General features: G+C 42.7%; 1 protein-coding gene across 1 annotated transcript in view; it reads right to left on the reverse strand.

Moving 5' to 3' along the window:
* Positions 1 to 16,357, reverse strand: part of LOC122803464 (interferon alpha/beta receptor 1-like) — a 591,175-nt gene that overhangs the window by 201,256 nt on the left and 373,562 nt on the right. The window contains exon 6 of the mRNA XM_044073082.1: positions 1,987 to 2,192. Within this exon, the coding sequence (XP_043929017.1) occupies positions 1,987 to 2,192 (206 nt within the window). The remainder of the gene's footprint in view (positions 1 to 1,986; positions 2,193 to 16,357) is intronic.

Raw genomic sequence — 16,357 nt, forward strand, 5'->3', positions numbered from 1 at the left:
AGTCACAGCCCAGGGATCACTTCTGTGGCCCTGCTCGACAGGGGCACAGGAAAATAACCTTCTTGGGAGACGAAAGCCAGGGAACCTTGTTGGCTAGCCTTACATAGGCCCTTGGGCCAATAGCCTATTACCTACCTATTAACCTATGAAATTAAAGCTGTTGCCATCATTTAATATTGGGTTACTCACCCCTTCCACATGAACTGAAACCCAGGAATCTTTTTGCACATGTTCTAAAGAAATATATTTTTACTAAATTTTTCAGATGGACAGAGCATGGGTAAATGAAGAACTACATTCAGTTTGTGTATCCAAAGACAAGTAATTGTGGTGTTATGTTTGTTTTTCACTGTGTTAGAAGCTAAAATATTGTTGGCAACATCATGCACATAGTCCAGACAAGCCAACGCAGCACCACGTTCCATGGGACTGCCATCCAGATTTCTTGGCTACAGATAATGAATCCATATTTAAGTGTCTCTGAATCACACAGATGGGATGCTCCTAGTTTCTGGCTTGAAGCCCACCAACAGATTCTTGCTGCTGTTCTGCATAGCTATGTTCTGTGAAACTTCACTCAAGTAGCAAATGTCTTCGTCACAGTGTTTCAAACACCAGACTGGTCACAGCGTTCCACCAGACACCAGACTGGTCACAGCGTTCCACCAGATTGGACACAGCGTTCCACCAAACACCAAATTAGTTAAGACAATCAAAATCTAAATGCTAGGCCTATAAAAGGAAGGGAACAATCCACACAGACTATCTCCATGCCTCATAGTTTAGCTAGCAAAGCCATTATCTAAAATTACAGAAAACAAGCATACTTTCATTGCAGAAACAGAAATGGTGCAAACACAACAGTAGTTCTCTTACAGAAAAAATGCACATCCAGCTACATATAAAACATTGCCAAAACTCAAAAATATATAAGAATTAAGCAAACAAACAGTATGTGCCAGTCTCAAAATCACCATGATTAGATTTTTACTGCTGCCCAGCATCACTACAATGCAAAACACCGACTTAAAGTGTTCAATTCAATATCAAACAAACAAAGAAAAATTCCAAACACTACGCATGCCTAAAATGGTTGCAAACCAAAATAGAAATGCAGGTTGCCAGGTTTATTGTGGTGTATCAGAGAGAATTACCGCACAGTCTTAGAATAATCCTGCTTTACGGAGAAAATAACACTCCAAAGCCAGATGACAAGTCACAGAGTTCCAAGAACACAAACATGTTTCATATACACCAATTCTAACTGCTAGCCTTCCACCACAATGCAGGAAACAAGCTGTCCTTCTGTTAGCTGATCTTGGCATGTTCAGGATGGCACTCAAAGTGGAAAAAAAAGACAAACATGCTGCAGAGGAAAGCAAAGCTCTGACCCTTCTAACTACACCAGCACCGTATCGCCAAACCACTGACATTAAGGAAATACCTTCCGATTTCTTTTCCTCACACCTTCTTTACCCCACTTCATAAAGATCTTTAATACAAACAAGATACATTCATCATAAGTTAGTAAAGTCCACAGTTTCTACCTGATCACTGACCCTTCCTCTGGCTTACACAGTTATCAAGGTTTAACAGCTCCTACGCTTGCTGTATGTTGCCATGCTATGTGGTTCAGCTAACATCTACGCACAATTTACAACTTTGGTGGTCTTGGCCATGAAGTACAGTACATCTTGAACTACAGATACCCAAGGGCCCTCATTTAGACTAGAGGCATTTGGTATTATTTACCTTTTTTACAATGTGCTGAGCTCTTCTGACTTTCTGACCCTGAATATGTCTCTCTTCCCATTATGATGGTGCAGGTAGATGAGCCTGAGCATTCCCATACTTTTTTTTTTTTTTTAAACAAAAAATCAGTAAGACAACTACTGCATTAATCAGGAATGTTTTCTGCACTGAACTAATGCACTGCACACCACTAAAGATAAATGATTTAGGATCAAGATATTCAATAACTCTTACTGTGTTTATCTGGAGTAAACTCCAGGACCTTAGAATATGATGGTTCTACCCCTTTCTTAATAGCTGTTACACGTAGGTAATAAATGCCCATGAAGATTTCCCTGACCCAGCAGAAGTTGCATTCTGTTTCCGTAAGATTTCTGCATGCCTCAATGGTTCTCCATTTCTGCAGTTTCTTTGCATTCGTATAAACTCTGTCATGTCCTCTGAAAGACAAAATGTGGGTTTTAACAAACAAAATGAAATTTTAGTTTTAAAGTAGATTTCATTTAATGGATGAAATATGTTGTATTTAAAAGAAGTCATCAGAATGAAAATGCTGCCATTATCTGAGGATTAATTACATACAACTAACCACATTGCCTCACTTTTGTGATTGACGCTATTACAGACAAGTATAATTTTATTTCAAGACACTGTAGCCATACAAAATGTAAAGGTGCCAAAAATGTTACAAACATTAACTCCTCTAACCTTTTAAACAGCAACTCCACTGGAAGCGAACAAAATACATTTACATGCGACTATAAGACCCATGCCTCCTACTAAAATACTTATGCCTGGAGATAAAACCATGTACCCTTTTAAAATATTTATGTCCACAGTTTAAAAAAATTTTTTATGTAAGCACAGTAATTAAAAATACAACTGTATGATATATGCACTCAAACAAAAGGATAAGACAATATTCACATTGTAAGTTAATCTTTTCTTATTAAATTATGCATGCTTACAGATACAAAAAATACATTGGCATAGTTAGAACAGCAAGGTACAGCTGTATGATGCATATACCCAATAAGAACTAATTGTAGTTGTGGAAGGTACAGCCAGAATAACAAAACAGTAATCACTATACAAGTGACCTTCTAAAAAGTCCCTTTGAGGCAAGTAACAGCTGGGAGTTCCTTTGAGAGGACGTTGCCTCAGCATATTTTTCATACTGCCTCATTCCTGCTCTCACAGTCATGTGTACCCCCAGCTTATGATATGGTGTCAGCATGTCAGGTAAAAGACATACTGGGTTTAAGAAGGCACAGCTGACTACAAATTCCTCACCTCTGTCCCACACAACTTTCTGACTGCAGCTGAGAGATGTAAAAAGAAAATAAATTTACTAACTTGACATATTTAACCAACTACACATTTTCAGCTGGAGGGCATTACATAAACATATCTCAAAAATGAAATGCTTTAGCAAATACTTATGATGTGTCCTACTTCAAAGATCTCTGTGTAACAAGTAAGAGCTGGAAAGAATACAAAGGACTAGTATTAGACAGGAAATGTGAAAGCTTGACAAAGATGGCAGCAGGTACGCATATTACACTACAAACGGACAATGATGACTTGCCAAATGGGACCATATAAGAGTCAAATAGAAGGGAATGAAAAGTGACAAAATCATACAAATACCCGAGGTGTACAGTGTCTTTTTAGCATGTGCTACTTGCACAAAGTTCTAACAGGATGAGGAGGAGTCTGAACTCAGAAAAGACTATGAGGAGGTAAGGAAAACAGAGAAACTATGCTCCTAGCAGATTACAGCTCTCTTTAATAGGGACAGCCTTGATTAAATCTAGAATGTAAAAGCATTTCAGGATACTTATACCTTTCAAAAATAGAGTTTGTGGGTTAACAGCAGACAGAGGACAAAAAAAAAAACAGCAAAAAACTTGGGTAAACAAAGCAATATGCAATAAGGTACAGGATCATTGCAGAAGGCAGAGAACACAATGAGAGGGTAACATTTAATACAGTGTGATGAGATATATGGTATAACAGTTGGTATAATGGTGAAGGTCTTTGCCTCTCATGCACAAGGTACAAATTGAACCTGACTTCTGGCTAATGCCTGCATGGAGTCAGCATATTTTGGAAAGGACATAGGGAGAACATGCAGAGCATTTCCATATCAAACTCACCCAAAAATGGAGCATATTCTCTAGATGTGGTGCCCTATAGGAGGAAGAGTTGTATAGACCAAGTGCTTTGGGCATCTACTGCAAGGTACAGTATCCTCAAGACAGGGGAACACGGATCACAGACTGTGTACCATGGCAAGGTTAGCTACTCAACGGTGTAAACTACGACTCTTGGGTGATTCTTACATGTTGACTAATGTCACCAAATTAGCATGTGTATTTACCAGTGATAAGCGGGTTGAAGACTTGGCCTACTCTTTACATATGCCAGAGATCCATGCTAATGGTGGGTGGAGTGTATGTGCCCCTATTGGTCAATGAGTGCCCACTATAAAAGCCCAGCAGCCCTGGGTTATTAAGCAACTGGCCAACTGATGTCCAGCTTGGGTTACACCTGGGATAGCTCTGTTGAGCAAAAGCTGGATGTGAAACCAATCAATCTGCCAAACCTGAATTAAGAATTGCAAATATACATTCACTGTCAGGATGCAGCTTGGAAGTGGATGACATGATGTTACCGAGAAGGCCAGACAGCCTACATATCCAGGAGACAAGATGGAAGGCAGTGCCGGAAAGCCAACTGGCTTGGGATCCAGTGTCTACTACTAAGGATCCAGAGTCTACTACTCAGGAGGAGGACAGGCTAGAAATGGTGTGGGAATTGTAGTGAGAGAGAGAGACTCCAAAACACAGTGAGTGATGTCATCAAAATTAGTCAGGCTCATGACAGTCGTTCTGCAGTTTAATAATAAGGGAGTATTCATAATCTCAGCCTATGCCCCACAGTAGGGGTGCAATAATGAGGAAAACAGTCCATTTGGACAGCAGTTGCAGAACCTGCTAGATAAAGGAGGACAACATGAAGTGGTGTTGATAATGGGTGATGTGAATGCACATATTGGGACAGACAGAACAGGATATGAGGACTGCCTGGGTCACATGGGTGGGACAACAGGAATAAAGGAGAGGACATTCTAGACTTTTATCTAGTGAATGGTTTGATAGCAGCCAACACATGGTTCAGAAAGACAGGCAGTCATATACAAGAGTGGCCAACATGCAACTCAGGTAGACTTCCTTCTAGTAAGCAAAGGGCACTCTGGTAGAATCAGCAATTGCAAAGTCATCCCCAGTGAAACATTTGGCTCACAGCTAAAACCACTGGTTGCCACAATCAGCTGCAAGCAATGGTCAGAGATGTCTCAAAGGTCACGAGAGACCAGGCTGATGACCTGGAAGTTGATTGGAGAGAAAGCACAAGAGTTCAAGGCATTACTCAGGGTTTTAGCACCTGAAAAAGAAGAGGAAAAATAGAGGAGTTGAAGAATAACTACGCCTCAAAACAGCATGTATGAGGACTACAGAACAAATCTGCAGCCAAACCAGGTATGGAAATAAGGTACATAAAAGAAAGCTGGTGATGGAATGGAGAAATCCAGGAAGACTTCAAAACAAAGAAAGAGAGGTGCAGGCAAAAGTGGGAGATAGAAAAGATGGACCAGGCTAGGAAGGAATACTGGCTGGCTAACAAAGAGGAATTGCAGCAGTAAACAAGGCATCAGAGGCACTCTACCAACTTCTGGAAAGTGACACAGTAGATAGCACAAAGAAACTATCAGGTTGTAAGGTAAAGACAGAAAGATAAAGGTAGACACCCCTTCATAAGGGATGCTGGCAATAACCTGCTCAATCAAAGGCAGATGGAAGGAATACTTCCAGCAGCCTTTGAATGATAAAGACCCCACAGAAGTTGTACTGCCCCAGACACAGCCTATGATAAAAGAGGAGGAAGAACCACCACAGAGGAAGTAAGAACAAAAGTCAGAGAAAGCAGCAAGCTCAGATGGTCACAGCAGATATGCTAAATATGTTGGGTGAGATGGGAAGAAATGGCTTCTGAGAGTACTCATATCAATCTGGAGTGAAAAGTGTATCCCAGAAGACTGGAGAATAAGCATAGTAGTGCCAGTGTTTAAGAACAAAGGGGACATTCACGAATGTGAGCAGTAAAGAGGCATCAAACTCCTATCATACTGCATGAAAGTACTGGAAAGGGTGATTGACAGACGAATACACAGATTAGGAAGAAAGATGGGAGATGGACAGTTTGGATTCAGATAAGAATGCAGCACAACTGACCCAATGTTTGCAGTGAGACAGATAACTGAGAAGAAACTAGAGATGAGAAAAGAGTCCAACTGGGCATTCCTAGACTTGGAGAAAGCATATGATAAGGTCCATAGAAAGTTGATTTGGGCAGTCCAGACGTGATGTGAAATCCCAGACACAATGCTAGGATTAGTGCAGGCTATGTACAAGGACCAAACGACTCATGTACAGACAGTGTCTGGTCTCACAGAGGGGATCCCAGTGAAAGTGGGATTGCATCAGTGTTCATCGCTAATCCCACTGCTGTTCATACTGGTGATGGACTATATTAGCAAACAGGTTGGAAGGAACAGATCAACAAAGTTGTTGTAGGCAGACGATGTGGCATTACAAAGCTTTAGCAAGAACTATAGCAAAAAAAGATACGGGAATGGAATGCAAAACTTAAGGCAGATGGGAAGAAACTGAGTACAGATAAGACAGTTGTAATGGCAGAAAATGGGGGAAATCAGAAGAACCTGAGAACAGAGGTAGAAGGGAAAACAGTGAAACAGGTTCAAGTATCTGGGAGGGGTGGTTAAGGAGAAGGGAAGTTTGAATGAGGAGGTCAAAACTAGAATGAGAGGGGCTGCAGCCAACTGGCACAGAGTGTCAGGGGGAAGTATGATAGGTGAATGCCAAAGAAGCTGAAATGTAAGGTGCACAAAACAATGGTGTGACCAGTACTACTGCATGGTACAGAAACCTGGGCAGTAAAAGCAGAGCAGTTCAGGAAGTCCGAGCTGATGCTGATCAAGTGCCTGAGACAGGTGGTAAGATGCACACTGTAAGACAAAGAAATGAGGAAATCAGAAAAGAAGCCAAAGGAACTCCAATTGCAGAAAACAATAAGCAGAACAATTTACGGTGGTTCAAGCATATGTGCAGAAAAGTAAAAGACAATCTGGTGAAGATGATTTGGGACAGACAGGAAGGCAAGAGGAAACAAGGGCATCCAACAAAGAGGGGGATGGACTGTGTGAGAAAAGATCTGTAGCAGTCATGCAAGAATGTCAAAGAAGGTAGGAGAGTTGCACTGAATCGAGAGAGAGATGGCAACTGTTGACACATCAACTCATTCCATGTAGAAAATGAGAAAAAAGGGGTTGATGATGATGACATTAATAACTACATTACAAACAGGAAACAGAAAAGAAAAAGGGTAAACAAAACAAGGGAGATGACTGACAGAAAGGGATGGAAGATCATGTTCCCTTTCTAGATCTATTGAAATTAAAGGCCTTATATTCCTCCGCTATTCCAAAAAATCAACCCGTCTCTTCTTATACTCAATAACCTACCATCTGCTCCATGGTGACCTGCATCTTGTTTTTACAGTCATAAAAAAAACAGCCCTATTGGACCTCCTATTTTTTTACAAAAGTAGCGGCTCTGCAAATACATGAACTAGGAACTTGAACCTATACCTGGGTCTAGGAATGCACACTGGTAAGACAGGCTCCTAATTCAGTGCGCTCACACAGCCTATGGAATAAGTCACTGCCACAGGTCAAATTAACTACTGCTTTGGACACCTTGAAGACTGTTCATGATGACTGGACGGGCATACACAAATCTACATTAGAACTGTCATGTACTGCCCTGCTGAATTTGGGAGGTGAGCACTACTTAAGTAACTGCGTCTAAATAAAGATGTACATGGACAGGCATCTTATGGTTTCAGCACCTACCTGCCTAGTATTCTTCCGGTGTCCAATAATGGCAAGAGTTTAAGTATGAAAGTGTCAGCTTTCTGGACAGTGACCTAATAGGGTACAGTTTATACAGCAAGAGTGACAGAAACATGAGAAAATGATGAGAGGTACTTGACCTCCCAAAGGTAGCAGGGGGTGTAGATTTCCCCATGTAACAATCTTTGCTATAGTTCAGTTTCATTTTACTGGGCTCTTCTGATCATGGTTCACTATAAAGTGACTCTCTCCGAGTTAAGATAACCATCTCCATTATGCATAGAATAAATTGCGAGCTACTTGAGGAGATGGAAGAGGAGGGTTGAGAGGAACCTTGAAGGGCACAATACAGGGGTCAACATGGCAGTCAAAGGCAAGATGAAGGAAGAAGGGAGGATGAACAGGTAAAACAATTACGAACGTTGTGGAAAAAGAAAGCTGTCACTGCTATGTCAGGAGGCTTTAATCTCCCCACAGTAGACTTCTGTGTTTCTCCATTCAAAAAAAGAAAGAAAAACAAAGAAATAATGGCACTACTGTACTAAAAAGTGATTATTTCAGTCTGTACATCAAGGTGCAAAGAAGGGTAAACTAGAAAAAAATGTATTTAGTGAAGATAACAGATATGACCGCTGTAAGTAAAACGGCCTCTCCCTACAACAACCATGCAATGGTTTTGGTCATCATGGTCAAAGATAAGCATACAAGGAAACTAAAACGTGGAATACAGAAAAGTAGATTATGTTAAGCTTGGCAATGTTTGTAAGCATCAAATTTGAAAGTGAAGACAAGCAGAAGGAATGAACAGCTTCTAGAAACAGATAAATGAAAGTATGCAATCAGCTATGAAAAGAGACCAGAGGTAAAACACATCAGGCAGGGAGAAGACACACAACAATGTAGCTCAAAAGGATAATGAAGGAAGCAGTTTATGCAAAAGCCATTTCATGAGTTCAAGAAGAGTCTTCTAAGTGAACAGCCAAGTATAATATCGGTGAAAAGGTACTAGGTTCAAATCCCCTCAAGGTAGTATGCTTTGAGTCTGACAGCAGAGAGGATAACAGCTACTTACTGATACAGGGTTTAATTCCCTTAGCCTTCGTCTGCCTATTGTGTGACATTGAGCTAACTAGACAGTGTTGTTGGACAATTGGGAATTTAGCTTAGGTTCCTCAATAGATTCCTTGGACTGTATGCCTAGTAACTATCTATGAACCTACAAGTGCTAGTGTATATGCAACAGTACAATAAAGCTATAAACAGTAAGAAAAGGAAAAAAACAGAAGTAGGAATACAGAGGGAAAAGATGATAAAGACAAGCTAGACAGAGAGTTCAGTGAGGATGGGGAAGAAGCAGAAATTTTTCACTTCCGTCTTCATAAAACTAAGAAAATTTCTTACAGGGAAACAGGAACGCTGGAAATTAAGGAGGGCAAACAAAAATCACATACAAAGGGAAGAGACAGAAAGAAAAAATATCAGAGTTAAGAGAAAATGAAGTATGTGATTCTTACAGTAAAACTTCATAACCCTAAAAAAAGATCTGATACAATTCTTATAAAACCTGTGAAAGAGCCTTTTAACCCATCACTTAGCAGTGATAAAATTCTAGAATACTCTAGGAAAGCCATGGTGGTACCATTCCACATGGAGGAAACTTGCACTTGAGGCAGAAAACTACAGATACACACACCTGACCTTTTTAGCAGGGAAAGCTACGGGCAAGATAATTAGGGAAAAGTCATCAGAAGGCTTTCTTGTTCTTCAGTTTCTACATCATTTCCAGTCTGTTCTCTCCCTAAGTAGTAGTCGCTGGATCCCACTCCAAGAGTCCTTGCTGCACTGCACTTCTACCTTGTCCTCTGGCTGCACTGAATATTCACTCTCCTTACCATCAGTTTTCCTGAAGAACAGAAAACCAGAGGATAACTCCAATATGGTTTTGAAGAAAACTTGTAAGGCTAAAGTGATTTATTTTTAGAAACATAAGATAATTTGGCATAATGGTCAAAGTCTCTACTTCAAAGATACCAAGGTTCAGTCTTGACCTCTGGTAATGGATTACGTGGAGATATTTTCTCCTGTAGCTGTGAGGGGTTCCTCTCGCATCCAAAAATATGCTGGGTGTTTCCGCTTTAAAGATAAATGGAACTAGGTTCAAATCCATCCCTTCTAGTTGAACATGACAGGCTTGCCAACAGAAAGTACACTAAATAGATGTAGTCAGGACAGCAACACTGACACTAGGTGGTACCTATCAAGGAGAAAAATCATGAGGATGAGGATCAACTGTTTTAGGCATCAGCTGTGGCCTGTGGTATCCTCTAGAAGAGAACAGATCACAGGCTGTTTGCTGCAAGAGGGACAGCCACTTGAGATTCTAAACATTACTCAGGTCGACTAATGTTGTTAAAAGGGGTACTGGTATTTGCCAGTGTTAAATGGGTGGAGAACTCACCCTACTCTGACTCATACTAATGGTGTGAGAGACAAACATGCCCCTATTGGCTAGTGTTTGCCTGCCATAAAGCCAAGAAGCCTTGGGTCAGTAAGCTACTGGCAAGATCATAGGAGGTTATTGGGCTAATAGCTCTGGGGCCCACACAAGCCTAGCCAAGAGTTTATCCCCAAAAAGAAGTCTCAGTCAGCACCTGTCAATGAAGGACACAGGTGGAACCAAATAAACACCTTGCCCATGTTTCGAACCAGAGACCATTGCACCTGCAGACCACTACATTAACATGCCACACCATGCAACTCCAGCTGCCCAGAAAGTTGTTTGTAAAATCGACCAAACTGCCAAGCAAATTCTCTTAGTCTGGGATGCATAGGCTACTATTCATGGGCAGGACAGATTGCAAATGGTGTGCAAATGGTGTGGGAACTGAGTCTTCTCCAGACAGTGAGAGATGTCATACTGACAAGCTAATGGCACTCACACTCCAGTGTAAGAAGACAGCAACTTTCCTGATCTCAACCTAAGCTCCAGACTGGGGCTCTGATGACAAAGAAAAGAGGGCATTCAGGCAGCAGTTGTAGGACCTCCTTGACAAAACTGAGACAAAATTATTTTGCACTGATAGTGGATAACCTGAATGGTCACATCAGGACAAGACACAAAAATATGCAAGGACTGTCTAAAGTCCAGAAGGTTGGTGCAGCAGGAACCACAAAGAAAATGACATTCTAGACTTCTGTTTTGCAAACAGCTTAAAGGTGGCAGCAGATGCATCCTTGAAGGACATCCTGAATGGTCACATCAGGACAAGACACAAAAATATACAAGGACTGTCTAAAATCCAGAAGGTTGGTGCAGCAGGAACCACAAAGAAAAGGACATTCTAGACTTCTGTTTGGCAAACAGCTTAAAGGTGGCAGACAGTCACAAGATCACATACACAACTGGACAGTATGCAACTCAAGTAGACTTACACCTACTAAGGAAAAGGCACTGAGCCAAAGCAGAGATTGCAAAGGTTAGTCCTACTAGGCTAGTGGTCTATTTTTAGAGAGACCAGATGTGGTATTTATACTCCTAGAGAAAAGTTGGACAGAGCATTTGGGGAACTTCCACTACTTTTACTTCCACCTGGGCCACCACCAACACAGGCAGATGGGACCTTACTTTAATGCCGCATCCTTAGAAATGCACATTCAAGAGTGCAGCATCAATAATCCAGTCACCTTTAGAAGGAATAGAACTCACAGCCATCTAGTCTTACAGCACCAAAGGCAAGTGTACTACCTGTTAAGCCACTGACACTGCTGAGCAAGTATATGAGCATTCAGGCCCACCCATTATCAAGAAAAATTAGTTTGACACACTTTAACAAAGAAGTCCTCCACTACTGAAACAGAAGAGCCCCACTATAAACTACTGCAGGCCACAATCAGTTACAAGCAGTAATCAGAGAATGTTCTAAGGTCAACAAAGCCTAACCTGAAGACCTAGAAGTTGACTGCAGCAGAAGCAAAAGGGTTTAAGGAAATAAATGGTTCCAGCAGTTCAGAAAGAAGAGCAAACGTGAAGAAGAATGGCAGTGTCTTACAACAGCATGTGTGAACATGATAGAGCAGACTGGTGGTTGTCAGCTGTGGAAATATGGTACATAAGGAAAGCTGGTGCAGGAATGCACAAGTATATGAAGGTATGGAAAGAAGAAAAGCAAGACAAATTGGGAGATGAAAAACAGGCCATTTTAAGAAGGATTGCCAGCTGGCTAATAAAATGGCTAGGATCACAGTCACAAAGGCAAAGAACAAAGTATCATAGAACCTTTAATGGTTTCTCTAAAGTGGTTCAGAGACAGCACAAAGAAGCTGTATCAGGTTGCATGATGGCAACATAAAGAAAGAAGATATCCCACAGATGCCATATATAAGGGATACCAGCAATAATCAGCTGACCAGTCCAGAAGACATCAATGCCAAATGGAAGGAATACTTCTACAAGTTTCTGAATGCAGAAAACACCACCAAAACTCCTATACTTCAGCCTGTAATAAAAGTAGGAGTACCCACATCAGAGGAACTATGAAGTGCACTATAGAAAATTAAGTGAGAGAGAGCAGCAGACTCGGATCAAATCACAGCAGACACGATCAAGAAATCGAGTATATTGAAAGAGAAATGGCTCCTTCAGGTACTCACTGAAGTACGAAGAGAAAGGAATACCCCAAATGAATGGAGAATAAGTATTCTAGCAACAGTGTACTAGGAAAAAAAGAGGATACTCACAAATCAGGGCAGTAAAGAAGTATTAAACCCCATTACACTGCATTAATGTGTTGGGGTCAGGTGAATGAGAAATAAATAATCTTACATCAAAAGTGAGGAAATACTTCCACCTGAGTACAACATCCTTCGCATAGACAGATTGTCCAAAAAAGGAGCCGGTGTAGCATTGATATTTAAACACCACCTCAATATTCAACTCCTGAACTCATCTGCCACTCACCACAACAATGAAGAAATCCTTTATGCCAATCTCAAACTAAACCCAAACAAAACTTTTAGTTATGTACTCACCATAACTTCAGATGTTTGGGATCCATCTCGCCTACATTCTGACTGATGGGCTCGGAGCCGATCCCTCGGCTCCGACTCGGCACGCTTATGCTATAGAGCGAGGCCTCTAATTGGCTGAGCTATCTTTATCCCAGGATGCACCACCACTAATCCCCCAGATCTTGTTTGTCCGCATTCATGCACACATGCATAGCTTGATTATATAACATTGTTAGATGTTTCAGGATGAAACAACAGGATTCGGACCTTCTGATATCCTCTGATCTCCAAGGAAGGGGGAAGGAGGGTGGGTTATTACGAATGTAGGCGAGATGGATCCCAAACATCTGAAGTTATGGTGAGTACATAACTAAAAGATGTTATGTGATCCTATCTCGCCTACATTCTGACTGATGGGACAGCGTCCCTAGCACCTAAATCCCGCGTGGCTCATTGGAAAACACTCCTGAGCACTGTGGAACCAAATGAAGCTCATCCTCTAGATGCCACATCTAATTTGTAGTGAGTAATGAAGGTGTGCGGGGAAGACCATGTAGCCGCAGCACAAATGTCACTAATAGCAAGCTTAGAATGAAATGCTACCGAAGTAGCCATAGCCCTTGTAGAATGAGCCTTGACAGAGGTGGAAAGCTCTTTGTTAGAATAAATATAAGCTTGAGTAATACAGTCCCTGATCCATTTGGCAATAGTGACCTTTGTGACCGCGTTGCCCAATTTGTTTTCTGCAAAGGACACAAACAACTGATCTGTCTTCCTTGATTGTTTGGTCCTATCCAAATAAAAACGTAACTGCCTGTGGACATCTAATGTGTGGAAAATAAATTCCGCTTTATTGGAGTATTTTGGGAAAAAAACTGGGAGCTCTAATGACTGTTGTAAGCATAAAGTAGAACAGACTTTAGGAACAAAAGAAGGATTTGGTCTGAGGGAAACCCTGTCTGTATGAAAAACCAAATACGGGGGTTTCACTGACAAAGCTTGAAGTTCTGAAACCCTTCTGGCTGAAGTAATTGCCACTAGAAAGGCTGTCTTCCATGATAGAAACTTTAAATCACAGGTAGCTGCCGGTTCAAAGGGGGAAGAAGTCAAGGCACATAATACTATATCGAGATCCCATGGAGGTGCAGGATGAGAAACCGGAGGTCTTAATAGAGCAGCACCTTTCAAGAAGGTCTTACACAACCTGTTGCTCATTAAGGGTGGGTCTATGGATTCATGAAAATTAGAAATCGCTGCCAATTGTACCTTGATGGTAGAAACAGAAGAGCCTTAGTTGAAAAGAGAGGTCAGGAACTTGAGTACTTCTGCCACGGGAGTAGAAATGGGGTCCAGGCCCCGGAGTTGAGCCCAGATAGCAAACCTTTTCCATTTGCTAGAATACAGTTTCTTCGTAGCAGACTTGTGGGCTGAAGACAATATGTGCACTACATCTGGGTCTAGTGCATGTCTCCTGACTATGGTCGGAAGAGGAGGAGCCAGGCCGTCAATTTTAATGTGTGTAGGGACTGGTGTAGCAGTCCCGACTGATGAATCAGTAGGTCTGGGACCTGGTCCAGGAACCATGGACCTTCCAGAGCATGTTTCCGAAAGATAGGGAAACCAGACTTGACGAGGCCAATAAGGAGCAATTAAGATCATCTTGCTCCCTGAGAGAGATGCCTTCTGAATTACCCTGGGTAGGAGAGGAACTGGAGGGAAGGCATAAAGCAGGCCGGTGGGCCAAGGATGGACTAACGCGTCCATAGGGCTCTTCCCAGGAGCCGGGTTAGGAGAAAAATCTTTGCACTGTGATTCAGAGGAGTCGCGAAGAGGTCACAGCACGGAACTCCCCATTCGCTGAAAATCTGTCTTGTAATAGTCATGTTCAGAGACCATTCGTGAGGAGAGAGGATGGTTCTGCTCAACCTGTCGGCTATGACATTGGATGTGCCCGGTATGTGAGTAGCCACTAGGAAGCGTTTGGTTGAGACTGCCCATTCCCAGACCCTCATCGCTTCTCTGCAAAGAGGTTAGGATCTGGTCCCTCCCTGTTTGTTCAGGTACCAGACAACTGACATGTTGTCTGATTGAACAGCAATTACGCCCTGCGGGAGGTAATAGTGAAGGGCTTGAAGGGACAGGAGTACTGCCCTCATTTCTAGGATGTTGATGTGGAGAGAGGTTTCTTCCGGGTGCCATTTGCCCTGGACTGACCTGCCCAGGGAATGCCCCCCCCACCCCGTCTGGGAGGCGTCCGTGGTCAAAGTGGCCGCCGGAGGAGGAAGAACAAAGGGTCGTCCCTGATCCAAATTGGAGGACACTAGCCACCAGCGAAGGTCCCGTCTGCAAGATTCTGTGATCCATATTAGATGATTGAGAGGGAGTTCCTGAAAGGACCACTGAGTTGAAAGAAGCCACTGGAGGATTCTCATGTGTAACCTTGCCAAGGGAACCAGCAGAACTGTGGCAGACATCGATCCCAATAGCTGCATGACCATTCTGGCTGGGGCTTTGGACCTGGGGAGTAAGGCTCGAACCTGATTTTGTATGATCTGAATTCTGTCTGCAGGTAGATAGACCCGCATCTGGTTTGAATCTATCTCTGCCCCTATGAATCTTATTCTTTAAGATGGCCGTAACACAGACTTTGGCCAATTGAAGGTGATTCCGAGGAATTGCCCAGTGATGTTGTGGCTTGCAGGCCCGTGAGAAGTAGATGCTTGGTGGTGGCAGTTAGAAGCCAGTCGTCTAGGTACGGAAACACCTGGAATCCTAGACTCCTCAAGTGAGCAGTCACTACTGCCAAGCATTTGGTGAACACCCTGGGGCTGTGGTGAGACCAAAGGGCAGCGCACGGAACTGAAAATGACTGCCTCCTAGGCTGAAGCGCAAGTGTCTCCTGGACGTTTGATGTATCTTGATATGGTAATACGCGTCCTTGAGGTCTATGGAGCACATCCAAACACCTTTCTCCAATAATGGGAGAATGGTTTGTAAAGTGACCATTCGGAACTTGGACTTCTTGACTGAACGGTTTAGGTTGCTTAGGTCCAAAATGGGCCTCAAGTCCCCGGTCTTTTGGCACCAAAAGAATCTTGAGTAAGTCCCTAATCCGATCTGGTCTGGGGACCGGTTGGATGGCTCCTTTTTGCAGCAGTTTTGAAATTTCTATGGCTGCGGTATCCCATTGACTGGGTGGCGGGTCCGGGATTCTTTTGGACTGAGGGGGGGGACAACAGAATGGGATGGAGTAACCTCCGGCGATAATTCGAAGCACCCATCAGTCCTGAGTGATCCCTTCCCAGGCCTTTAGGTGCTTCGAAAAACGACCCCCGACTGGCTCCGGAGCAGCACAGTCGGGCAATCCCTCAGGGACTATGAAAAGCTGAAGAGCCACGAAAGGACTCGCGGTCTCCAGTGTTGCGGGGGCCTCTGCCGCCTCTGGGACGGCGTCTTCCTGATGAATTTCCCCCTCCTCTGCCTCTGGAGGGGGAACCTTCCTGCTGAGAGGGGTAAGACTTCTGCGATCTCCGGAACCACATCTTCCCTCCTCTTTTCACCTTGGGATAAGGTCGAAAGGGAGTGGAAAATCGTGCCCCT

The sequence above is a fragment of the Protopterus annectens genome, chromosome 5.part1, assembly GCF_019279795.1.
Source record: "Protopterus annectens isolate FY-2018-M chromosome 5.part1, PAN1.0, whole genome shotgun sequence".
In the NCBI taxonomy this organism is placed as follows: Eukaryota; Metazoa; Chordata; order Ceratodontiformes; family Protopteridae; genus Protopterus; species Protopterus annectens.